The sequence below is a fragment of the Solea solea genome, chromosome 16, assembly GCF_958295425.1.
Source record: "Solea solea chromosome 16, fSolSol10.1, whole genome shotgun sequence".
NCBI lineage: Eukaryota > Metazoa > Chordata > Actinopteri > Pleuronectiformes > Soleidae > Solea > Solea solea.
In genome coordinates this window covers 17594032-17621810 of record NC_081149.1, presented here as the reverse complement: position 1 = coordinate 17621810, position 27779 = coordinate 17594032, and the positions used below count along the sequence as shown (strand labels likewise).

The 27779-nt window shown below is 42.2% G+C and overlaps 1 protein-coding gene across 1 annotated transcript; it reads right to left on the bottom strand.

The window, feature by feature from the left end:
* LOC131475999 (Na(+)/H(+) exchange regulatory cofactor NHE-RF2) lies at positions 1–27779 on the bottom strand. The gene is made up of 6 exons (XM_058654426.1): positions 27090–27779; positions 25554–25847; positions 10175–10402; positions 3105–3258; positions 2459–2577; positions 1–2376 (listed from the first exon to the last, which is right to left on the bottom strand). Exons 1-6 carry the CDS (start codon positions 27309–27311, stop codon positions 2212–2214), a joined length of 1182 nt encoding a protein of 393 aa, XP_058510409.1. The 5' UTR covers positions 27312–27779; the 3' UTR covers positions 1–2211.

Genomic DNA, 27779 nt, shown 5'->3' with positions numbered 1-27779 from the left:
TGCAATTGTCACACTTTATTGAAATAAAATGCAACCTGCCATATGGTTTTACTCTATATACATGTGCATCTTGGTTACATCAATTTGCTGTGACTGTCACAACATAAAGTGAACCCTATACGTGTTCACAGATGAGACAAGGACAAGGACAAGATTCACCGGTGCCAGGATAGCGTGACAAAGGTTGTCCACAAAGATTACCTTTCTACCTTTGCACCCCCTGCCTGTTACACATATCAACATTGCTTCTGTTTCAGCATGGACACATACTGTACATCGAGACCCAAATGTGTGTGAGCATAAGACAGCTGTCTCTTTATGTCATAATCCTCAGTAAGCTCCATCTCTTTCACTTCCAGAGCATCTCTGACCTCACATTGCCTTCATCCTAAAACACTTCATATTTCCGTTTTCTTTCCCGTCCCTTATACCTCTGCCTAGGAGATTATATTTTTGGCCGCATTTGTCTGTTTTTTTTTTTGTGAGCAGCACAATTTAGGACAGATTTTAATGACATTTCCTCTGGGATGTTCTGTAGGTTGGATATGGTCTGACTGATTTTGGCAAAATGTGCTTATTCTTGAGAGAATGGAAGCCACTGTCAACTGTGTACACTAAAGCGAAACAGAAAGCAGTGAGTTAGCTTAGCGTAGCGCTAATACTGTTACATCTGCATACAATTTGCATTTATATTTCCAAGCTGGTGCCAATTGGAAAAATTGACGCACCCGTCGTTCAGCATTGTTCTAAACACACCACACCGTGTAGTAGGCGGATTGCTGGTGCTGGTGGTTTCTCCCTAATTTCCAAGCTAAGCTAACATGCTGCTACTTTCACATTTGCCATACATTTCAATCTACATACATACATAACCCTGCCTGAAAGTGTCGTTCCCAAAATGTTGGACTGTCCCTTTAAGTAGAAACACACCTCCATGACACTTCCACATCAGTGAAATCCCTCTGCTTGACCTTCATGAACAGAAAGAGGTAAAAACCAAACAAAGCCAGAGAACACACGTACTTTTATACTTTTCATGTCCTGAGAAAATTGATTTTAAGTTCACCCAATTTATTTTTATTGTACAATGTCTAATACTGACTTAACGTTGGCTGCCGTAGCCTTAAAATATGTGGTCGTGCAATCCTACCGGCTGTCGACCTTTCCGTTTATCAGCCTGCTTTCGCGTCACAGTTAAAAGTGAAATATCAATCAAACAGTAACTGAAAGTGACCTCAACATTACACCTGAATGTTGGGCTTATTGTTCTTCCCTTCACATTCGTCCTGAGTTATCCCACAGGGAATAAATCATTAGATTTTTGTATTAACATATTTATTTTGTTCATTTGTTGTGAGGGACATTGTGAGACAATAAAGTTACATCTGAGGAAACTCCTACTCTAGTGCCAAAACATTTGTAATCCATGTTTGTGGTGTAAGTGTGCCCTCTGCTGTACATATAACATTCATCAAGCAACTGAACCCCATGTTAGTGGTGCTTACCTTTGTGATGCACACGTGCACCAGAGCAGAACGTTTTTACGGAAAAAGAGGTTAGTGTTGATAACAACTGATTGATAAATGACAAACTAATGTAGATCCTCTCTGATTAAAGCGTGGGCTAATCTGACGGGGATTCGCTGGTGCATTTCACTATTGTCTACGTAAGAGTACAAATACATGTAGAGTACACGGAGAGCGCCTCGAACTCGTTCACAGTGATCTTCTGCCATGTTTGGTATCCCGCTGACTGATGGGCCCAAAACGTCCGACGCGTTCACAATCATTAATGTCACAGTGTCCACAAAAGTGTTCCAAAATAAAGTCCACGGCGTTCATTTGTGGTTGTTTATACTTTTAAATATAAAAAATAGCTGCCTCCCCCTGTTCTCTGGGAGGAGGCAGCGTGATTAGAGAAGAAGAGAAAAAGCAACAGGGATTCATGAGAAGTTAGAGACAGTGCTTCCACTTGATACAAGTACACATCTGCGAAGCTGATCCTTCATTTTTTTTTTTTCTTTTTTTTTTCATTTTGAGTTTATCAAAGTCTAGATTTGCAAGTTGCACTTTGATGAGGGTTAGATGTTTTAATTATAGGAAGAGAAGATCTTCTTTTTTCCTTCTTTCTCTAAGAAAAACATGATCTGCGCAGTTGGAAGGGAAAGCGCTCTGTCCTCTGGTCTTTGAAGTATCCTCAAAGAGGAATGACTCAGAAATTACTGAAGAGTTCGTATTTCCTCATCCAGTCCATCTGTGGTGCCTTCTTCTTTGCTTTGGCTTGCGCCTTCATCTTTTCCTCTGCTGCTGTGGCGCTTAGGCTCAGGCCCATCTCAGCGAATGGGTCCAACAGCTGGCTGCACTCGTCGTCTGCCAGCTAGACCGGAGAGTGCAACATTATCAAAGATACGATTCAAAGACAGAAGGGATGAGAGGACGTGCTTTAGCATCATACCCACCTGTGTGCTGTTGCCCTGGCTGCTGAGGTCAGAGCGTGTGGACCTGATGGACTGTGTGGTGGAGCTGCCGTTGATCTGAGGGCTGGGAGAGCCATTGGATATTGACGGCCCATCATAGTCTGTGACATCAACCAGTCAAACAATGCATTACAAATCAGTTCACCTAACATTGTATTGTTAATATGATTCATATTACATTCTTTTAATAGAAACAATGTTATGGTCTGATTATTTTTATTCCTTATTCATTTAAGAATCCACGACGAGTCCAGAAGGATTTGTTATTATTCTTTGTAATTATTTCTGAGGAAACTATAGGAATAAATGAGACGATGTGAAGGAAGCAGGTTTGCTTGCATTTGATTGTTTGTGTAACTTTTCATATGGTTGTCAGTGCAGCTTCACGTGAAAATGTAAAATGAAAACTTAAAGGTCCAGTATGTAACATTTAGGAGGCCACAGCATGCCTTTCACCAAATATTACCAATAAACTGTTCTAAATTAGGAACCTTGTTTTGTTGAGGACGCTAAAATATCTCTGATTACTTCCTTGTGTGGTACGACTTGACACTGTTGCATCTTGGAAGTTTGAATGTGCAGTATTTCCTTTAAAAAAAAAGAAAAAAGATAATGGTTACAGTCCTACCTTTAATATGACTGACTGTGGGGATAATCCCCCTCTTCTTGAAGTACTCATCTGCGTCCATATCCACCACCAGCAGCCAGGTCTCGTCCCCTCCTTTCTTTATGAAGGCCACTACCTCTGCATGTCGCATGCCCTCAATGTTCATGCCATTTACCTAGAGAACACAATCAGAGAAGACAAATGTGTTTTCGGTAAAAAAGGAATATGGGTTTTTGTTGCGATTGTTGGTTTTTACAGCTATTGCCATCACTGCACCGCACACTTAAGAATAAAGACACTACTGAGAATTCAGTAGTGAAAATGTGGATTGTTATTATTTAGAGTAATAATTGTATTGGTTCCAATATATATACATATGTATATATATATATATATATATATATATATATATATATACATATGTATATATATATGTATATATATATATATATATATATATATATATATATATATATATATATACATACATATATACATACATATATACATTCTTTTTTTACATTAACCTTCTGAAATTTTCATGCTCTTTTCCATTGATCATATGTAATTCATATTAGGAGTTTTGGTGTAGCTGATTTGGAACAGGTAATTTTTTTATGTAATTAATATCTAAAAAAAATTTTTTTTAATTTTGAGTTAAAACAGCAAATCCCCTTTTACCAAAAACCTCACCAGGTGATTAAACCAGTAGGTAGTGGTATTTTTTATTTTTTTTTAACATACCGCATGCACCAACAACGTGTGCTACTTAAGTGACCCAGTAGGGGGAGACATGCATCAACATACAGATTCATACTGATGCTGTTTTTTTTTTTTTTACTTTCTGAACTACTCTGCACATACTTGCTCAAACTCTTGTTATGTATTACCAATTCTCACAACAGTGAAGGCATTTAGGACAGCGACATGTCATAAGGTCAGATAAAATAATCCTTCATCAGTCCTACAATGGGGGGACATTTGCTCCAAAATGTGCAACAATAAAAGAAGACTTTTAGCACAAATTGCTATAAGACCAAAATAACACAATAGCCTTTTTTTGTATGGTCATATCTAGATGTGCATTTGGAGTCCTGTGTTTCAACAGCTATGTCTCGACCTTGGCTTCTCTGTGGCCGGCAGCTTCGCACCACGTCAAGTTAGTATTGGTACACATTTAATTATTGATGGCGCGACTGAGCTCCGGCTATAGTGGGGGTGTTGGGTGTCACAGACCTGAGGGCAAATTAGTTTTTCTTACTTTTTAATTCACTGTGTTTGATACAAAGAGAAAAAAAAAAAAAAAACAGAGAACGAGAATAGAAAGGGTCTGATTTATAGGTGAGGAAAAGCAGGGGGTGGCGTAAATGTAGAGAATAGGGTTGGGGATGAATGTGTATTGAGACGTGCCATTTAGGGAGGGAGGGAGGGAGGGAGGGGTGCATGTAGAAATTGGAAAAAGCTCCTCTCTTCAGACTGGTCAGATCAGTCAGCCAGGAGGAAAACAAACAGACAGTTTGATAAACCGAGAACAAGCATCTTTGTATTCAGCCCAACAACAGGTGTCGTGTCATGTTTCAGAGCCTCTCATTAGCAGCTCGTCCCACATAAGACAATCCACTCTGTTCGCTGCCCACTGAACTAATTATTACATGCTGAAGGAACAGTCCTGAAGCTTATTTCTCAGGGGAGGTTTCCTCAGGACTGTTTTCTGGACCAGTAGTCCTTATGGAGCACAAAGCCTGGTCTTAAAGTGGCATAATTAAGTGATGCTCTGTTAAAATTAGGATTAGGATTCACATATGATTATTGTGTGAATTGTGGTTAGATTAAGATTAGGGTCAGGTAAAAACTGGTTCTAATTAAGGTTAGGGATGTACACATCTGTGAATATGATGCATGCGATTTGTGTGTGTGTGTGTGTGAGAGACATTTAACTCTTTAGTCTCCTGCTCAGTGGTGAGGTCAGTGACTGGAAGCTGTATCATGAAGTGTGTTATACATGACTGAAATGTTTCCTTTTGAGAGTCCAGGATATTGGAAAAACTGTTCCAGATGAAACAAAGACTGATTCAGTAACTGTATGGCATTGTTGCCCAGCAAACAGCCGTCACGTTTTTCCCTGTGGAAAGAGTGACTGACACTTGGTGATGTGTCAGCAAGTATTACTAGGGGTGGGTCAAAATATCGATTTGGTGATATATCGTCGTCCTTCTTCGTGCAATACCTCTAATCCCAGGGCAAATATTGATATTTTAAAGTAAACATTCCCTGCCAGTTTTACTCGCCGGGCCTCACGACTTCATGTCTCCTCGTGGCCGTGCTGATGAAATGAAAGAGGGAAACTTGGGAGGAAGAAGCGGGAGTTTATTGCAGGATAATGGCAGAGAAAGCTACATTAAGAGATGTCCCGTCCACGTTCAATACATAGACTATTATGCGCTTTGTTGTGAATGAATAGAGAAATCCTGCACATTGATTATCACAGAATCGTTGTGTCGTGATATTATTGGTATCGTGGACCATGTAGCGCGTATCGTATCGTGAGGTACCCTGTGGTTCCCACCGCTCATGCGTCCACGCAGATGGTTTGTCAGTCAAAGTGAAACTTTGATTCGGACTTTTTGTTCATAAAAACAAGCCAAGCAAACTTTGAAGTGTGACATATTTCCAAATTTCACAAATTCAATCCGATTTTCAATACGATCCAATGCTCAGGTGAAGCAAAAAAATAAAAAATACTTTCATCAGATTGCCTTTAGGTTGTGCTGAAAAAACGCACACACGGCGAGAACATGCAAACTCCATGCAGAAAGGCCCTTCTTGCTGCAAAGCAAAGAACACTAATCGCTACACCAACCGCGTGGCCCCGTTTTAATACAGTAATGGAAAAAAAGCAATCTAAATCTTTTAATTTAACATGTTCAATCTCTGACAACATATCAGGGTCATATGTTACATTTCATGCACCTAGTCCCATTAAGTGTACATGTGTTGTTTTGTCACAGTGCAGCTGATTCATGGGCTGTCATGGAATTAACCCTGTGTGTATATGTGGGTACAAAAGTCATCTTTGATGTCGCGCTGTTGTGATGTTCGCGAGTGGTTCAGAGTACGCACAGCTGAGCTCAGACACAGGCGGATGAGGCGCTGACTGGTGTCAATACCTGCGCCGCACCTGAGGCAGAAAGCTGAGCTCTCATCCTAACGTAGCACAGTGCTATCTGGTGCTGATACACCTCCAGACTAATGGGGTGTGGCGAGAAAGAAAAAAAGAGGGATCTGTTATGGTTGCTCACCTCTCTAACAAGCCGCTGACAGACGACACATGCACATGTCGGACACACACAGACACACACAGCCAAGCCGAACTAAATACACTGAGGTAAAGTTATTAAGCCGGTGTGAAACCACAGATTTTAACAGAACTCTTCAAATCTAATAAAGTATATAGTTCACAGCATCCCGCGGCATATGAAAGATGAGTACACATCACAGAATGAGCTTCACTCCTCTTCACACATAAAGTACTGTGTAAACGTTTTAAATCACTATCAGATTAGTTGTTTTTGCAATGCTGTAACGACCACACAGTGTATGTCATTTATCTATCTATCTCTTTATTGGGACACATCCAGAAAATGGATGTATATAGTTTTACAGTAACACCTTTTTCAGATGTGTTTGTCCTACTACTGTGAAAAAGGTCTACTGGGCCAGGTTTATTCAAGACATGTTGTTGCATTACATACACATGTTGTATGAGTTAAACTCATTGACAGCTTGTTAGTATAAGACCAATTTTCAGTCTCATTATTCCACTACAATTGCAAATTTGACAGACTTTTGCACAGTACTGTGTATAAAGCCTACAACTTCTTCTTCTTCTTCTTCTTCTTCGGCTTCTCCCTTTAGGGGTCACCACACCGGAACATCTGCTTCCATCCTGTTCAGTCCCTCGTGTTACAACTGTCCTCCTTTATAACACCCTCACTACCTTTACTCCTTGTATCTTCACCTGTCTCACTGTCATTCACACACACGCACAAACCTAATCCCTCGACCTCTCCCGGCTCTCTCCCACCCGTCACCTACTCTCACTACAAATTACAAGATGATCTGCAAACAACATAGTCCACAGAGACTCCTGCCTGACCTCATCTGTCAACCCATCCATCACCATCGCAAACAAGAAAGGGTTCAGAGCTGATCCCTGACGTAATCTGTCTCTCCAGTTGCACTGTCCTCGTACATGTCCTGCACCACCCTCACATACTTGTCTGCCACTCCCGACTTCCTCATACAATACCACAGTTCCTCTCTTGGCACCCGCTCATAAACCTTCTCTAGATCCACAAAGACACAGTGTAACTCCTTCAGAACCCTAACCCTAACCCTAACCCATGAACCCATTCTGCTGCTCACTGGTATTCACGTCTTCCCTCAACCAAGCTCCAACACCTCGATCTAATATCTTCATGGTGTGGCTGATCAACTTAATTGATAATTAATAAATACAGTCCTGCACATCACCCTTGTTCTTGAAGATTCCTCCATTCCTGAATAAAAAAAATATTTATTTAGTGTATAGCCTACAACTAAAAGGAGAATACATTGCAGTGCATTGTGTGACTACAATACATAATTAATGAGGCAATACATCAATGAGACAAAGTAGTGGCCACAGTTAAAATATGAACGCTATTATATATTATAATTACTACATAGTTATGTACCTTCTTGATTCATTTGCCTTTGATTTCCATCATTAATCATGTCGTTTCCAGCAGATATGAATAAACATAAAGATGAATGAACCACCCAGTGTGCACATGGTAAGAAATCCATGAAAAGTTAAATGATTTAGGAAAAATATCTTGATTGTGACTTCTCTCATAGAGATTCCAATTGTGATTAGATTTGCGACACAGTCTTTAGTCAAAATCTTAAAGTCAAACTACTTATTACACAACTTGTTTTGTAACTGTAATCAGAAAAAAACAGGGTAACTTGTGTAAACGGTCTCTGACAGTGAAATCGGTAGGTCAATCACTCATGGTTTAAAGGACGTTGAAGACAGCGTTGCAAGACAACAGGAAACAAGGGACCACAGAGAAGGTTCATGGCTGACGGACATGAGGACAGTTGGTGTAACAGAAGAGGACACAAGGGACAGGACAAGATGGAGGCAGATGATCTGCAGTGGCGACCCCTAAAGGGAGAAGCCAAAAGAAGAAGGTTCACTTATGGCTCAATTCGCAATAAACTTGCAATTTGCTAATTGCATTGTTTCAAAACACAATTTCAGTTTAATTCAGCAGCCCTATACCAGACACATGTAAAACCTGCAGTATATTCCCAAATGAACTCTGTCTAACCTTTGTCTCTGTCCTTGTTGGTCCAGCTCTGCAGTCTGGACCCTGATCTACAGCCAGTAAGGACAAAGGTCATGGGAATGAAGGGTGAATGTTGTGTGTGTGTCCCTCAGATGAAAAACTGCTTATTCAGATCATAAGACTGCTGATAAAAAACATGTTTTTTTCAGTAACCAATGGGAAAGCTGACTTGACGCCCATATACTCACATATTAGGGAGATTTATGGAATTTCATAAATCTTCAACTCTTTAAAACTGTTAAAGACTTCCCTGTTTTTCCTGCATCTTCACTTCCCTCATTCCTTTCACTGTCGTCAAACGCTGCACATCTGTCTCCATTTCTCTCCATGTTTCACAAGAAGGAACATACATGTACAGTACGGCTAACCCCCTTCCTCCCCCATGTCTCTCTTCCCTCAGCCTCAACAATCACACGGATCTATACTCCCCTCTCCCCTCTCTCCTCCTGTCTGACACAGTACAGATCAAGTCCAGACTCCAGACACAAGTGTTACTCCTGCCACTTTAATTGCAGCGGTGTCAGTGTAAAAAAAAAAGGAGTCACATCTGTGTTCAATCAGTAAACTTAACTTTTCTGTACCTTTACAGACCAGGTTCCAACACTTTGTTTAGATAACTAATCCCAGTTTTTTGCCATGCAAGAGTTGAGATTGAGACCATTATTTTTCGGTTAGTCACGATCTTTCTTTGTGTTTAACCAGAATATGCACTAATAATGTTATTAACATGAACAAAAACAAGGAAAACAGGTACCCCTGCATTTCACTGCACTTAAGTTCACATCATTTGGTCAAATATTTGATTGATATTCAATTGAATGACAGAGACAGAGACATCTCTGCTATATACAGTGGAGTAGTTTTCTATTATTAAATTAAATATATGTGGAGAGAAGGAGACATGCTTTCATTCTTTTAGCTCAGCGTATTAAACCATATTCTAAATATTATATCAAGCTTTTTTAAAGTAATATTTCATTCTTTTATTTTCTATCACATATCCTCAGAGTGACAAAGCTGACGATGCTGCAATTTTTAACTGAGAGTGACCAGGAATGATCCATTGTGGCGACCCCTAAAGGAAAAAGTCAAAAGAAGAAGTAGAAGATCCTCCACATCAGGGTCATGGGGGAGGACCAGTCCATCGCAGGGCCAACATACAGAGACAAACAACCATTCACTCTCATACTCACACCTCCGATCACTTTAGAGTGTCCAATTTCCCTAATCCACATGTTTATGGAGTGTGAGAGGAAGCCAGAGTACCTGGAGCAAACCCATGAGAACATGCAAACTCTGCAAAAAGCGGGATCCAAACCAAACACCATCGTGCTGTGAGGCAACAATGCCAGCCACCACTATGTGGCCCATAGTAAAGAATTTATAAAATGGCTCAAACGTACCAATGCCACTAATATCACCATCATTTATCACCTCAGTCTGTACAATATTCATGACACTCCAGTCTGTGTCTATAATCAAACAGACACCCGTTATATTCACTATCCTGTACTTGATGCTCTACTATAAGCATCACATACCCACAAAAGCCACTCTACACTGTTTCACCCACACACATACACATTTGTGGTGTAACACAAAGCTTTTTTTGCACGACATCATCAGGTGTCTCATCTCGTGTCCACACCTCTGCAGATCTCCCACGCCTTTCATCCACACACTCTTTCTTCCTACCTCAATGAGTCTGTCCTGCGGCCGCAGCCCAGCGTGGTCTGCAGGGGAGCCCGGGTCCAGAGAGCGGATGTACTGTCCAGGTCGCGATCGATCGCTGTGGAGGTTGAAGCCGTAGCCCATCTCAGATCGCACCAGGTGGCACAGACGTGGAGCGAGCTCGGACGGGTTGACCTGCAGCCGCGGCTGGGACTGCGCCTTGGTGTGAGTTTCGGCCTGAGCGAGAGCCTCCTGGAGGAGAGTGACAGAAATAGACATTTGCAGTGTCATTCGGGAATTCTCGTCCCTTCTCTAATCATGCAGGGAATTACTGTCTGAACTGGGATTGTAGCTGTTACAAGTAAGATTACTATGATTTTTGTTGGTGAGGTTATGATTTGGCCTCTCTTTGGTCTTTGTGAACAGAAACAAAGTAACTTTGTTTGTCTGCTGCCTCCTTCATCTGGGCTATCAAGCAATACTGTCAGATCTGACTGTGTGGGAGGTGGGATGGGGGGCGGGGATACTTTTCCCATTTTTACTTCCATCTGTTGCGTCATAAAGCAAATCACTTTCTGTGACACGAGATCTAACCATCGCTAGAGAGAGGGAGAGAGAGAGAGAGAGAGAGAGAGAGAGAGAAAGAGAGTCCTTAACCAGCTTTAAACTCATTTAACAATGGTTTAAAATGTAACGCACATTACACACTACAGTGTTGAAGAGACCTAAAACAGGGACATGGTGCTTTCTGCAGAGCGTGTGATGATTTCCGAGACGTGACAAGAACAAATGGTTCAGTTGCCGGTCATTTATCACAAGCCTGCAGGCCCGAATATGAAATACCCCAATCACCACTCCATCCACTTCGACGACTGAAGTATTAATGATTAGTGAACTGTAGAGCAACAGTCACGTTGAGTGTTCAGTCGTAGGTGTCGCGTGTTTTAATAGCTTTTTTTCCATCTGTGTCTAAATGGCATTTCTTCCAGCCTTGTTGACGCCATTTAAAGAAGCACCACAGAGTGATCTCACTAATATGCCACCTACATTACTCGGAAACAAATGTGCAGTGACGATGGCCGGCTAAAATATTAGCTGTTGTACACATGTTGTGTGCATACATCAGATGTGTTACACAACCTAATTTTTTTTTGTTCTTTTCTTTTTTTTTTTTACACAGAAGCAGCATCACGGTCCAACATGCTAAAAATACATATGAAGTATGTGGGCAGGGTGAAAGAGACACAAAGGTACTGCGGCGTTTCGGGAGAAAATGACGACTGGTGAGGACTCGTCGATCAACCCAGTAAGTACTGCGATGTTATTGCAAATAAACCACGACTGTGTCTCAAACCCCACATCCCACTGCAGCTCCCAACCACAGATGGAAACATGGAATTTCGTTTTTTAGGCACTGGGTTCCTCAGCAGTGATATGGGCAGCTTGCCCTGAGAAGGAGGGATGGAGAGAGTGAGCGGGAGAGAGAGAGAGTGAGAGAGCGAGAGGCAGAGATGTGGGGGTGGAGGGGTAACGACAGAATAATTCAGAGCAGCTCAACTTTCATGAATCCCTCCAGGCCCTCCTTTTCCTGACTAAAGAGGAAGTATTTGGGCTGGGCAGCTGGGGTGGAACTTCCAAAGGAGAAAAATGTATTAAAATAAAATCAAATGTATTAGCATTCTGGGATCATCAGGGCAAAGGAGAGGGAAAAAAAATGGCACAAAGAAGAAGAAGAAGCAGAGGAGGGAGAGAGTGTGTGGGAGGGACAGAAAATTAGACGCAGCAAGAGGATTGAGAGGAAGAGAGAGAGAGACAGTGCAAGCTGAGAGTGCAGAGAAACACGGCAGACAGATAAACCGAGACAGAGCGGTGCAGATAAATGAAGACGACAGAAGTTTCCAGTAACGGGGACGGGGAGAAAGAAAAGTTTGCAGTGGAACTCCTCTAACATAAACAGCGAGAGTAGCGCAGCTGGGAGTCATTATGTGGGGGAGACGCAAGTGTCTGCCAGTCTAACCTCTGACTGCCTCTCAATGCCTTTCTGCACCCCACTAATCATCCCCCGAGGCCTGTGCCATCTCTTTAACTCTGGGCCTGTGGCACTGGAGTGCTTTTAGGGCACTTACGAGTGGGTCTTTTTTGTGCTGTGGGGTTGGTTGGTTTTGTCGTAGACCTATGTGTCATAGCGGGGGGGGGGGTGACAACAATGACCCCCACGTGTGTCCTCTTCTCTGAGCACATTAACCTGACGGTGGAGAGAACTGTGTGTGGACCTAAGAGGCCATGAGATCATCAGAGGCCATGCAGTCACCGTGTTTGTTTGAACTGCAGGGTGTTCCGTGGCTTTTTTGTGAAAAACAAAAGAACGAGATGTAACATTTTTTTCCCCCTTCGTCAGCAAACTAGGTTGTCATTAGGAAAGCGGTCGGTTATCAGCATTGAACACTTTTTCAAAACAAGGGTGGAGAAGCAGCAGGAAAAAGATCCATGTTTTTCTTTTTGGACAGTGACTGCAGGGCTGCTCAAAACAAGGTGAAATGGAAAATTTGGCTGCTCGTCTATAGTGGAAAACAATATGGAATATTTAGAGTCTCACATGTAGTGACCCCAGTGTCCCCACTGTAGGAGGATGTGCAGATAAAGAGAACATGTGCCATCACATGGATTCCTTTAGTTTCCAGCCTTTTTTTCTGCCACCCTCTGTGAGCACACACACACACACACACACACACACACTAGACTGGGTGTTACAGTACATACAAATAAAATGACTTTTTGAATGTGTTCATAGTGATTGATTAAGGCGGAGGTGGCACAAATATCAATTTCTGTCAATATCTCTTGCATTTCTCATCCAACACACAGCCAAAGCCTGAGTCACCTGCCAAGTTTGAGGTTTTTTAAAGCAACATGTTGGACAGTTATGCGATTAACAGGTTCAAGTTGTCATAAAGTAGAATTTTGATTGTTTTAAGTCAAGTTTGGTTGTGCTGTGGGTGTCAATGTTGTTCTTTGTCCCCTTTTGCTTTTATTGATTTCCCCGTTCAGGGACAACACAGCTCTGAACTGAACAGAGCAGGTTTGGTTCAAATCTCCTGTTGTTGTAGAAAATTTCATTTGATTTTCTTTACAAACGGAGCAGCAACAGTGCGTCTGTCTGTGTCTGCATCTGTGGATTCACGAGTCCTGACTGCACGGGCGAGTTTTAGTCGGTGTATAAGAATGAAGACATACAGGTTCCATATTTAACACACACACACACACACACTGAAACACATACACTATATTTCCTTCTGCGTGTGACCACTGGCAGTGGCGTTGGTAGTGGATGAAACTAGATCGCAGGTTGATGAATAATTGAACGGTGGCCTACTGCAATAGACGGATCATGATCACTGTTAACCCTTTCACTGCCAAGGACCACTGGCTCCCTGTTGGGTCAAAATAATGGGCTGCATGTTTATGTTTACGTGTGTCTGTACATGTTTGGATTCAAACCTTGTGAGGACATTTTTAACAAGTCATCACAACTCCATGGGGCTTGCGGAGGCTTAAGACTCGGTTTTGGGGTTAGGGTTAGAGTTAGAATTACATTTAATTAGGTTCTCGTTTGCAGCGCCACCCCTTAAATTCTCCCTGGATTCTAAATTCTAGTAGCATTCTAAGACAAACGGAGCGCAATCCAGGAAATCCCCGTACAAGAGCAAACAAAAGCAAGACAATTAAATACATCTTAAACTTCTGAGGCTGGGGTGGAGGTGGTAAAGCTTTGCTAGTGGCAGCAGTGTGAGGCAGCATGGTGTAGCAAGAAGTGAATGAGTGTATATAAATGTATTTTATTTTATTTTATTTTAGAATTATGTAGCTATCTTTGATCCTTCTAACTCTTAAGTATATTGCCTTTCTTGTTTTTTCATTTTTATGAAATTTCTATTCACATTTCATTTTTTTTTTTTCCTCTGGGAACCCTTTGGGACCTCGATGATACTGTCTCTTGGCCCCCAGAAGGTGTAAATCTTGGAGGCTAAAATTCTCCCTAAAGCAGTTTGAGGAGTGCCTACATTCAAATGGTGTTAGACATTGATTTAAAGCTTAGAAATCACACTTTCGGAATCTGTAAATAACTCAAAATGTCCCTCAGCCTACTTGTTGCTGGTTTTTCCATGACTGGGCACATTTTGTCTGCAGCTACTAAATGCAAGCAATGACTACGGCAAAAGGAATCCTACACAAAACACTTTTAAAGTGGAAAACGAGTTACTGGTAGTCAATGGCCGTTCCACTGTCTCGTTTGGTCATAGTCATAGAAAGACAAACCGGCTTTTGTTCACATTTAATTGTCTCCAATTAACCTTAATCTAATGAACATGGATTAAATCAACAGATGGTTTAAAACCCCACGTCCATTTTGTCCATCTGTCTCTAATTGCCTGTCAGAGAACTCCCACAGAGACACATGAAGAATGTGCATAATCAACCAAATAATTGCATTTAATATTTCAAATGTGTGTTTTTTTTTTAGGTGTTTCACTGAATTCAATTGAAGGGAGCTTTTTTTCTGATATGAATACTTTGTGTTCTTTAATGTCTGATGTGCCAAACTTTGCCTTATTGCATCTGTTAAATATGTTTGAATGTTATACTCGATATGAATACAGAACTCTCTATACTGAGGAACATGATTGAAAGGATCACACCTGGACGTTTCCCAGCAGCAGCAGCAGCGATGCCTGCGAAATCAAATTAAACATGGTGCACTGAATGGAAACATTGCTGACATTGCATGACACCCCATGAAATGCAAACAAGAGCCGCACATGGGACTTTTGCTGATGTCATGGTTGATAACCTGTTGCCACGGAGACAGCAGCAGTGTAACCAGTCAAACAAGTCCAATCTGTCAGAGTGCGTGGGCAGCTTTATCATCAGTAGAGGAACAAAAGAGCTATACGCACTGTGTCAAGGGTGATATATCACCCGGAAAACACACGCTTCTTAAAAAGTGTCACACATTTTGCGTGTCATATTTCTGATAGAACATGTGCTTGTCCTACAATTTCATGTCAAGATATATCTGCTGTGAAAAAGGAGGCAAAGAGCCACACTGGCTAATGCAAAGTGGGCCAAAACACAGAGAAGAAGGGAATGAGATGGAAGGAAATGACAGCTGGAGAAAAGGGGACTAAAAATTAAAATCAAGGAGTGGGGGGGGAAAAGTGACAGTGATCTTGGACAGAGAGCAAGATTCAGTAAGATGGTGAGAAATAGGGCAGGCAGAGAGAGAGAGAGAGAGATGATACAAGACATGTGGAGAAGAGGACGAAAGCCAGAGCGAACATGAGAACGCAAGAACTGTCCAGAGATCTCGATAACCAACAAGTCTTCCCACTGGTGTTCAGATGTGTTGCATAACCGCTCTGTGACATAAAGAGAGCTGTGTGTGTGTGTGCGTTACCTGCTGTTTCCTGGTATCATACCAAGCAATGTTGGGGTGGGAATTATTTAAACACTGTGAATAAATAAAACTTATTTGTTTCCGAACGGGCTTTATCGAATCAGAGTTTTCAGACTGGCATGTTTACACGTCATATTTTAATTCCGATCAGGCTTTTATTCTGATTACTTGTGCCCATGTAAACATAGCCACTGTTCTGCAGTGTATCCAAAAACAACAGGACAACAGACTAAGGAAATGCACAACTTTTTCATCAGCTTTGATTTGTTTTACTGTACGTTGTTTTGCACTCTCTTCTTCTTCTGTGCCCAATACAAGGCCCGTACTCCTCAGTATGAAGCCCTGGTTTAAATGGTCCTGCAAATATTTCACAATAAAGGCCTTGTGGGAAACAATTAATAGAAACAAGGAACATAAACGCCATTTTTTTTACTTTAAAACAGATGCAGGACATGTGTTTGTGACACAGGCAACAGCGGCCGACACTTAATCCACAAATCTAGTCAAATAAACAAATAGCTTGGTATTCTAAGAATCGCAACAGGAGCAAACAACAGAAACCTTAGGTAATAAAATCAGTAGAAAAAGGTAGGTGTAAAAACATGCTGTTTGCTCTTTTAAGGGGCATAATTCTAAACAAGTATCCAACATCAAATTATTCTTTGTCTTGACTTCAACATTTTTTCAGAGAAAGCACATTTTAGTGAGGTTTAGGCTGTATGTGACATGTGACCTTGTTTACCCCATGCTAACCTAACCAGCCAAGACGCGGTCACAAGATCAACAGCGATCTTCTAATCCAATTTTCAACATCAAACTGTTCATATTAAAGTGTTTTTTTTTCCCCTTCTAAATCTCAGAGTACACACACACATCAGTCTGTAGATCTTTTTTTTTTTTTTTCTTCCCCTGTGTGAGTCATTGTGTTTTGATTTCTAGTCACAAGAATTTGCTGCAGGAATATTTACCAGCAGGATCTGGTCTTACAGTATGTCTTGATTACTCATGTATGTGTGTGTTCCTGGCAAATATGTTGTAGCGGGAACAATAGTGCAGAAGTCGTTGAGTACTTTGGCAGGTGTGCAAGTGTCTATTTGCAGGTTTTTGTCACATGTCCCTTCACTCATTATGCAATGACTGCAGATAACAAGTGAGAAGGAAAGCCATTTCTTACCCTGCCAGTACATGAAGGACAGACGGCTGATGAGCTGCTCGTTATCCTTTTTGACAGTCGAAACCTAAATATCTGATGAAGCAGGCATGGATGTTGGTATTTGTTGTCATGCAACAGCTGCTGAAGACGCCTGCAGCTCCACATCTAATGAGTGCAAACACATGGGTCTGGGTGTTGTTGCTCGCCCGTGCCTGTGCCAGCTTCTCTTATGGTCGGAATAATTAGCACCGACCAAAATTCTGCCTCTTGCATCCCTCCAGAGTGTCACTTCATGCCGTATATTTTAATAAATAAAAACACTGGGCTCCAAATGATTGGTCATCTCAAAACAAAAGTACATTTTTCTCAAATGTCAAGCCTTGCTTGTCTTTTGAGGGTTCAAACGTAGATTCGACATCATTGCAGCACATTTACGAAAAGTTTTTTTTTGAAGATCTTATACTTGAACAATGAAATATGGACAGAAGCTTTAACAGGGCTTTAAGAACAGAAAAGTTGTTAAAGCCCACAATAAATAAATGTTGTTGTTTTTTTAAATAGTAAGGTGAATAATAAGTAAGGTTTAAATCAAACTAATAATTCTCATTATTTATTTTTTTTAAGCTGGCAAAAACACAGCTTATGTTTTACACTGTAAATTGTAACTGTAATTTTATGTTCAGTGTAATAACTCTGACTTAAATACTTACTAAATAGTTCAAATACATATTTGTATTTATATAAACACATCTTTTCATCAAAGAACATAATTTTTTTCTCTACATAATTCTACCAAACATGACAAAACGCTGTTTGAAGCTGAATGTTCCTGTATTTCTTATGGACACACATTTAAAGAAATATCCCAGTGATTCCATTAAAGAGACAGTCTCCCCGATGCCAGCTTTTTTATGAATGTGCGTCTGTTTCTCCATCTGTCTCTCACTGTCTTTCACCAATTCACTTTTCCTTTAGCTTTTCTATTTGTTTCAAGAGTCAACCCTCGATGTCACAGTGTTTCATATCTTCCTTCTTTCTCCCCTCCCTCTTATTGTTGAGTGCCTCATGCTAGAGCCTTACATCACTTTGGAGAGTAAAGAGTAAAGAGGCTGCCAAACATGGCCAACATTTCTGCCTATTCCCATTTAAATAGTGTGTGCTGCTATGTGTGTGTGTGTGTGTGTTTCTTCTCTGGTTATTTTCATCTATCTATTTTTTTAACATGTGTTGGGACAGCAGTTGATGTTGCTGATTTTATGTGTGTGTGTGTGTGTGTGTGCGCACATCCACACCCTTGTTATCAGTGCGTTGCAGATATCCCTCATCCCCCAGAGCATACGGTGGCGGCTGCTGATTTGCATGTGTTTTTCTCACTGTGCAAACAAAAACGTGTGTGAGTTTAAGAGTTTAAGAGTTTAAGAGTTTAAACGTCTAAATATGTGACTGGTCAGATATTGTGTCAATTTGACGATCACTTGGTGATCATTTAAATAGATCTCTGTCCGGTCTGCGGGTGGGTGTAGCTACACTAAACTCTTGGCAGCACAAGTTTCACTGAAAGCTTTAACTCAGTGTATGTGTCAATATGATATGGAATAATAAAGACTTTGCCATCTTAAATTCCAGTCTGGCTTTCAGGCGAAAAATAGCGCAGAGTGGTACAATCTGTGGTACAGTCTGCTGTGTTCTTGAAGCATTTGACATAACGTTTACTTGAATGAAACTCAGCATTTTACAAGGAATTCATTTCAAATAGTTTAGTACTTTTCTTTTTTTGCCAAAATGTGTTAATGTTCTCCAATGACAAAGAGACACTGAAATAGTTTTTTGAAAACAGGATTACTCTACTTAACTGTCCCTCTGAACTCAGGAGTACCTCAAGACGATATCCTCGGCCCACTTTTATTTTTAATCATCATTGTCTTATGGTAAAAAAAAAAACGTATAATATTTATCTACACAAAGACAATACAATACAAACAGTTTTGGTGAAATGCAATAAACCCTTAGGGTCGCTTGATGATTATTATTATTATGGGATGATGCTGTAACATTTTTCTGAACCACAAATTGTATCTATAGCAATTAAAACACATGGAATCTGAATTATTTCTAGACGCCGTTGTTTTATTGCTCTTGGGCTAGACTATGGTAAAAACAGACCCACCAATTTTATACTCACCTCTCAAATCATTTTATTGAGAGTGTTAATGCATATACAGTATATTTAGAGGTTTTCCTATCCCAGTAGCACATGTTTGGTCCAAATACAGTGCAGAAACAATGCTTCTCTATCTCGCTTTGCTTATTCTCTTTTAAGTATTAGTTATGGGAATATGGTGGGTAGGTCAGCTGAAGGCAGGCCCAAGATTGAGCATTGTGCAGCCTACACAACAGCATTACTGGACAGGAGAGGGGGAGAAAAAGAGTAAGTCCTTGAAAGCACTGTAACCAGCTTTGTGCATTCTACTCTTACAGTATCTGGTAATGGTTTGGCAAGCAACACACGGCCTTCCTGTCACCGCTGTGTTAGTTCACGGGTTTATTTCTAATCCTGACACTCACTTTGTTCTGTGCCTTCACATATTTAGCTTGTGTCTGCTCACCGCCTCACTCACAGCTGTGAGCCAGCACACATTCCCACACACTGATCCGTGCAGCGTTCGCACACTCTTTAAGAAAAACACACTTAGGCATTTGTTTCTGATGTCCCCTCCGGCCCTGCTCTGCTTTGCTCTGCTTCGCTCAGCTCACACATCGGTATCTCCAGCACCAGTTAAATTGTAGGCCTCCTTTTCCCCTGTCCGTGGGAGAAGAGTGGACGTAATGGGAGCGAGGCTGTTGCATCCTTATGGATCAACGGGGAATTCTGTCGATGGAGTGGAGGTTTTGGTTTGTGTGTGTGAGGAGAGAAAAGGATGTGATCAAGTATGAGAGAAATCCCCTCTAATTGATTCTTTGTGCTGGGGTTGTGAACATGCACTCTCTTGCTGACTCACACAGATCGATGAATCACACCACGCCCAAAGAGACGGTCAAGTCGATATCTATTGGTCGAACTAAGGGGGACGTTTGAATATATTATCAGCACTGCGTGGAGAGATAATAGACGGTGACACACAGCTGTGTTCACTCTCACACCCCCACAAACATATTAAACACAATGCACTCGGTTTTCTCTCTGTTAATACCCCCCCAAATTCCACTTTTTCTTAATTCCCCCAACACCCGTCCGATCATGACTTTTTCACATCCAACAGGCCTTGTTTTTACTCCAGTTTCTCTCTCCTCTCTCTCTCTCTCACACACACACACACACACTGAATGCAAACCCCTGCAAACTGATGTAACGCAGTTGGTATTCCAACTGGGGGAGGGGGTCAAACCCGAGCCCCAGATGTTAGTGAAAAGCAACTGCTCAATCTCACCGATGTAAGGTCACCTGAATTCAAACTTTCGTTCAAAGCTGAAATGTCTTCACCAATTCACCAATATTTTTTGGCATTCCAGTTTAAATAAAGATAAAACGTTTTTTTTATGCAACTGTTCCATTCATTTCTTTGTCTCCTGCTTTATCCTACACATGAGGACCTGGAGATAATCCCAGCTGACGTCGGGTGAGAGGCAGGGTACATTACAGGCAGCCCGCTATAGGTCCATCGCGGGCCAACATACAAAGACGAGCAACCATTCACTCTCATGTTCACACCTACAGTCAATTTAGAGTGTCCAATTAACCTCTGCATGTTTTATGACTGTGGGGGGGGGGGGGGGGGGGGAACTAGAGACAGACCAGTGCTTGAACTGGCGACCATCTCACCGTAAGGCAACAGTTCTCGCCACTATCCCACCGTTTGACTCACAATTGTCCCAGTATCATGATATGATATAACACAATGCCCTTGTTTGTCAGAGCAGCAAGACATAGCCTCACATTTGCACGGGTGGCAGGCAGAGATGATGCGCGTATGATCACAAAGACTACAAGGACTACTTCCAGACAACCCTGGTGTTATATGCTCTTTCATTAGCGGTGACAGGCAACATTTTTCCACTTATCCCAGGCAAAATGAAAAACGCAAACCCCAAGGAGAATAAGAAAGGGAAGGGATGAGACTCTCGCGCAGTCAGCGAGGATAACCATCAAGTCATTTTGTGTCGTTATAAACTAATGGTGCCAGATGACTTGTCTTGTATTTGCAGTGACACCAAAAAAACAGGACACATGATTGCTGCCACGATGAGGACAACTCGTTACGACAGGAGGCGCTGAGACACGTGTTTGTATGTGAGCATCGTTGTCACATGATCATTGCTACAGCAGTTCTTTCTCCTTTTCTTTTTTTAATGAGACAGATGCTCGTTCTCAGAGAGCTTGTGTTTGTGTTTATTCAATCCTGACCCCATGAGCCCATGCCCTGACCCTTAAATGCTGTTCTCTCTGTCCATGGGTTTCTCACGCAGATCATGATCCACCAACTTCCCTCCCCCCCTGTCCCCAAATCTTGAAACATGTCACAATAGCTCACACGATCACTTTCACCCTCACTTTCAGCTTAATATTCAGCTTTTCAGTTTAGTTTTTTTACTTCAAATTTTCTTTTTTACCGACATCCAGTCCAATGGTTTTTGGTTTGACCGCTGATACTAATTATCATGTCAGCCCATCTCTAGTCTCAAAGTGTGCGTGTCCTCTAACCTGTGTGAGCACAGACATGTGCAATTGTCGGTGTTTTGTACTTTTTTCCGTGTCTTTGTCTATTTAACAAAATGTTGCTGTCTGTTTTTTTTTTCTTCTTCTTCCCAGCACTCTAGTTCTGCTGTGGACCGTCACCATAGCAACGGCGGTGTGGTGTTCTTCCGAAACAGGCCTGATGTGACAGAACAGGAGTGCAGTCGGACGACTGGAAAGAACAACAACAAAAGACCACAGCACTGTATGTTTGTGTGCGCGGTGGTGGAGGCCTCACCACCAACAGAGAGGGGGGAAAAAAAAACTCAGACCAGAGAGAAAAGCAGAAACTACATCGTGCTCAGGACTTCCATAAACATGCCAGGAACATGCCTCTTTGCGGCCGGGGAATAACAATGGTTTCCAGTGTCTCTGTATGCATGTCACTCAGTTATGATAGATTGTTTTAATTCATGTTTAAGAATTTACTGCAGCCCTGTGTTTTTTTAAAGCTTGTCTTTTAAGTCTGTAGAAAAAAAACATGTAATTGTGTTCATCCCTGACTTTAACTGTGTGTGTGTGTGTGTGTGTGTGTGTGTGTGTGTGTTTGCAAGTTAAAAAAAGGTCACAGTGAGAAAGTGACACCTGGCACTTTATCTCAAGTGATGCACTGGCATGACACACCTCAGTGCATGTGTGTGTGTGTGTGTGCGTGTGTGCAAAGGAGGATAAAGACAAACACAGAGGCAGAGCGCTGACACCTCAGCTGTGTGTTCAGGTGAAATGATAATGATTTCATGTTCAAGTCATAATGTTCTCGTCTCTTCCTTGCCACCGTTCAGTGTCGGCCGGCTGCCACCCTGCCTTCCCCCGAACGACAGAGCGAGGAGCGAGGACAGAAAATCGAGAGACGACAGAGAAGAAAGTGAGTGAACTGTGTCCGTGCCTCAATTTGAAGCAATCTCCTCAGACACTGATGGAGTCAGAGCAAGAGAAAGACAAGATGTCTTTCTAGTGTCTTCCACACTCTGGAGTTTAGTTAAGTGTATGTCTGCAATTATTTTCCATGTTAAATGTTCATTTAACTGATTCTTCACACGTCACTCTAAATTATAGCAACAATCAGTTACATCTCAATGTACATACATATGTGCATATGCTGTATATACTAAACCTTTTAATTATATTGCATGCTGGTAGTTATTGTTTTAGTGGAAGCAGCTATGTCTAAACGTGACGGGGTCGAAAGAAGGAGCTGGAAATACAGAAAAAAACACTAAGCAAGCGCAAACGTCCACCAAGGCCACTCAGTTTCTCAGCGTCATCGCACTCAAAAGAAGATCCACGGCAAAAATCTAATCATTTTTCCACGCACCACAACATAGAGCGCCAGAAAACTTATCAGAACACATTGATCTGCAGCATTGGCCTCCAAGTCATCACATCAACAACAACAAAGCAGGCCTCACCTGTATACAAGCTCCTGTGTCTACCAGGATTATATGAGGTTATGTAATTCACAACAATAATGGCTTATTAGGGTCTCTGAAGATTAGATTTCTTACAGCCTAACGTGATTGATACGTAATCCTGCAGTAATGGGAAGATGGCGAGGCCGGGAGGGAAATACTGAGTTAAAAATGAAAGGAACAAACAATAAAAGGGTGGTTGTTGAAGACACAACCTCCCATGTCTGCAGACTGCATGCAGACATGATCATGAAAACAGATACAGAGGGGCCGAGTTTGTGGGTCAGCAGTCGCCCCTCCACCCACGGTTCTGCTGTGTCACAAATCACGATCGAAGCAAACATGAGAGGAATGCAACAAAAAGGAGACCTGGCAGATGAGTGGTCATAAAACGGAGGAAAAATACTGGTGGATTTGTGTAACCTGGGGAACACAAACACAAATATGCAAAAAAACCTCGGGCAGGGATATTTATTGAGCAAATGTGGAAATGATTATAGTCGCAGGTTTCTTGTGTATTCATGTACCTGCCTCTGTGTAAAGTGAGACGATGCTGTGTGTCCACTTGGACTGAGACAAAGAGAAGATAAATGTATCGCTTTTGCATATTATTCTATTGTCGTATGACAATTCTCAGATAAGTCCTGAAAGAAAAAAGCGTGTTTTCTTTGATTTATATGTTGATTCACACAACTTTCTGAAGTGCCATGATGAAAATAGCTGAAAACGTATAAGAACTAACTCTAAAATGTGTGTATTGGCCACTTAACTTAATTAAATCCCTAGGTTTCAGAAACACCCACATGCACCTGTCCCCTTCACCTGCAGGATCTCCACTCCCCCCACTTCACGGGTAACATTCAATATTCAAATGCAATCTCTCCAAAGTGAAATGGGATGGAAGCGAATGCACGACACAGACAGTATGTCGCTTCTGTCGCTTCCTGTCACTCTTTCCCTTGTCGAAAAACAAAGAATCAAATATGATTTGATCATTTTGTTTGCACATTCCCCAAATATCAGAATAAGGAAAGAATATCTCACTGCAAACTGAGCAAAGTATCATTCACTCCGCCCTCGGAGTTGAGGTAATTACTCTCCATTGATTGCCAAAAGTCCTCACCAGCCGCACGGACAAAAATGCTACTACAAAACAAGACATAAAGTGCTGAGTCTGCCTGTTACAAGCTTCCTCTGAGATTAGGCAGGACAAAGAGACCTCCGAATTTTGACAAACACAGAGTGACAGAGGAAGGTTTTAATGCAGTCGGCACTTTATTTTTGACCAAACAGTTTGAAACCACTGTTCCAACTAAATCACAAGCATTAGCCCTCTGAATTTGCTGCTTGCCTTTTTTGCAACACTGAGGCTTCTTTGGCTCCCGCTGAACTTTCTCTCTACAGTTTCGATTTTTAATTGGAAGTCATTAAATTGGAGAGAAATTGGAGAAAATGAGAAACCTCTGCGCATTTCCTGAACTTCAGCCGGGTCAATCCAACCCGACTGAGCACTGGGTGGGACTCCTCCCCACAGCCACGGGTCACAAAGCCAGAGCCGAACAAAGACAAACCCACACACACACACACACACACACACACACAGAATAAACTGACTGCTGTCATTGCTCACGACTCACAAATTGGCAGCACAATCCTAAGTGAAAACACATGTTGTGTCGATAAATGCAGAAAGCAGAAGTGGAGCAGCCATCGCGGCTCACTGATGGAGAGCCCGTGAAACTGAAGACGGTCAGACCGTCGTGTTCCGACAGAGACACAGCGAACGGAAACACAGCCTGCTTTTTGATGTCAACAAGGCAAAACCAAACAGTGACTTATAAAATAAAAAAAGACAAAAACAAAAGTGTATCAAAAGCCATAAATAAAGGCAGAGAAGATGAGATGTTCCCTCTGGAATATCCCAATAAATCACTTGTAATATGATATTTATCTTTCATATACTGTATATTTGACTATTTCCAAGGATTTCCTGTTCTACAGGGTCACTGTGTTGTCTACGTCCAGATTCCTAACATCTAACAGGACCCGCCCTCTGACCTTTCTTGCCCTCTTTGACCTCCAACACATCTGGAATGCTTTCAGGCAGCCATGTTTGTCCCGTGGGACCCACACACACCCACGCACACACACGCACACATGCGCGCGTCTGCATGCACACATTCAGAAACAGACACACACACAGCACATGTGCATGGAAGGCTACAGAACAGGATGGAAACTCGCATAACACGGACATAATCGAATCTGAAACTGGCACGGCGGCAAGTAAAACAAGTCTGTGGTGAAAGCTTGAGGAGAATCTGTGGCTCAAAGTGACTCACTATCTGCAATCTGTTCACTAACGTGTTGAGTGTTCTTTAAATCTCGGTTTCTCGGTCCGTCTGAGACACCTTGTATTTTTAGTCTGAAAAACATATGTCCAAGTTATTTGTTGATTTCCTAAAGGAGAGGAGAGAGAGGACTTATTTGACCTCATATAGGTTTTGAGATGAACCTCCAGGGACCTGCGCCTCACCTCAGTTTCAATTCATGGAGTATAAGCAACTTCAAGTTAAGAAAATAAGGGGATAAACATTTAATAACATGCTCAATCTTATTACTCTTAGTCCCATCTTGACGGAGGCCCGCCTTACCTTTCTTGCGGCTTTTGACGGTGCCCTCCTGGAGGGCTTCTGCACTGGGCTGCTCAGCGAGACCGGCTGCTTGGACACCGAGCCGTTCTCCCGCTTCTTGCCGGGGGACGATGGGACCGAGGACGGGGAGGGAGAGGGCGATGGTGTCGGGGAAGATGAAGAGCGAGGGCCCTTCCCGAGAACGGCCATCTCCTCCGTGGCTGTGAGTCGCAGGCTTCGCAGACTTTCATGTGTCTCGTTGTCCACCACCAGTAACCTTGTCTCCTGGTCTACGGCTTTGATTCTCTGGACCACCTAAAGGAAGGAAAAAAAATAAAAACAATTATTGACATATAATGTAAAACTAAATATTGTAACTCCTCCACTCACTCTTCCCTGTACCTAAGCACACCTCTATGGTGGCCTTGACAGACCAGAAAGGTAGACTGTCCTCCATCGAAATGTAAAACTATGGTTCGTATCCAGGAATTACGTACTCATTTGATACGTTTTGAAAATAGGCGCCCCTAGTGGTAGTATAAATAACAGCAATCTGGTACCTTGGGTAGTCGCTTCGATGATGTTTCCACCTGCAGTTTGCATAGCGATTAAAGCATTGTACCTTAGTGTGATTGACACAGGATTGACACCCACATTAGACTTTTACTACTTTTTTTTTTGTCTTTTTCTGTTACTGCCTTGCTCTGTCTTTTTTTTAAACCCTAACCCTAACCTCACTAACACTTGTGTTTCATTAAGTTAAGAAAAAAGCCAAAATGTACATCCTGATCGTATTAATTCCTGTGCTTTTAATGTAAAGCGACTTTGGGTTCATGGAAAGGGCTACACAAATAAAATGTAATATTGTCATTATTATTTTGCAAACATACTTGTGGGTAGTAGCCACCTTCATTCAACAACATAAACATAAACTGTTACATTCTGGACCTTTAAAAAAAGAACCAGGCCTGGGAGCTTCGAACACAAAGTGAAACCCATACACTGGACTTGTTGGGACATTATTGTGCAAGCCTGCTGACTGTAGCTATAATCTGAGCAGCAGCCCAGGCCACAGTGAAACAAACAAACCCACATGCAAACAGATGTGGAGTCAGTTTGACCATTATGGAGTTCATGGGGACAGATTTACAGTCGTGTTTCTAGATATTTCAAGACATCTGCAGGATCCTGAGTGTAAACATTCACCAGTGGCCTGCTGGTTTCACCAGAAGTGATTATGCGGAACAATACTAATAGCTTATTAAAAAGGAGACAGTCTTGTCAGTTCACCTGCAGTCAGTCCGTCACTGGTACAAACTGTCTTTCAAGTGAGTTCCAGTCACGTAAACGGGGTGTTATTTATAGCAACATGTGGTTGTTAGTAATTAAATAACTTTTGACTCATCACACGAGGATGAGGAAAGGAAAGGAAGAGTGTTGTTGTGCGCGTCCCGTCGTCAGGTCCAGGGACGCACGCACCAGCGCGGTGTGTGACCTGTTGATGACCTCCAGCACATCCACGCGTCCTGTGGCAAATATGAATGTAGTCCAGCTTACCTGATGGTGTGTCTCTCGTTCAACGTTGGTCCCATTCACCGCAACTAGTCGGTCCCCCGCGCGCAGTCCCGACGCTTCTGCAGAGGAGCCAGGCTCCACTTTGCGGATGAACTGTCCACTCTTTCCCTTTTCGCCATGCAAGTGAAATCCATACCCGTTGTCTGCTTTCGCCATGACACAGAGTCGCGGTTTCCTCTCGCTGGCCATTTCCCCGTGTCGCATGAAGCCCCCCTGCAGAGTTCGGTGAGAGGAAGATGATCGACAAATGCAAAGATGAGTTTTTTTAAGAGAGCGGGCGCGCGACTACTAAACTTCCACAGAGCGAAAACATGTCTGCCCGAGACGCACGCTCTCTTCCATACCAGAGGCACAGAACATACGAAGTTCGCAGCTTTTTACAATCCAACAGCACGGAATTCATCAACTGTGAAAGTTGAACTTCAGCGAATGATGCTACCACACGTCTATCGGCACGAGTGTCTTTGGGTCCAAGCTGACGCGCGCGGCTGGCGACTCCAAAACTGATCCGTGTGCGCGCGCACACAGCTCAGAACCTCAAAACCAACAGAGGAGCATCATCCGTGTCCCTGCAAACGTGCTCCAATGTTCAACTGCCCCTCGACGTTAATCATAACAACCGCTCGGAGGATACGCGCTCCCCAACTCCAGCCGAGAGTAATCCGCGTCTAG

What these genes read in the sequence shown, in the direction of transcription:
- LOC131475999 (XM_058654426.1), bottom strand. Translation starts at nt 27,311, where the DNA reads ATGCGACACGGGGAAATGGCCAGCGAGAGGAAACCGCGACTCTGTGTC. An exon ending in CGTCAAAAGCCGCAAGAAAG is followed by an intron (nt 10,403 to 25,553) that starts GTAAGGCGGGCC and finishes ACTCTCCTCCAG; the next exon opens with GAGGCTCTCGCTCAGGCCGA. An exon ending in GCCAGGGCAACAGCACACAG is followed by an intron (nt 2,377 to 2,458) that starts GTGGGTATGATG and finishes TCTCCGGTCTAG; the next exon opens with CTGGCAGACGACGAGTGCAG.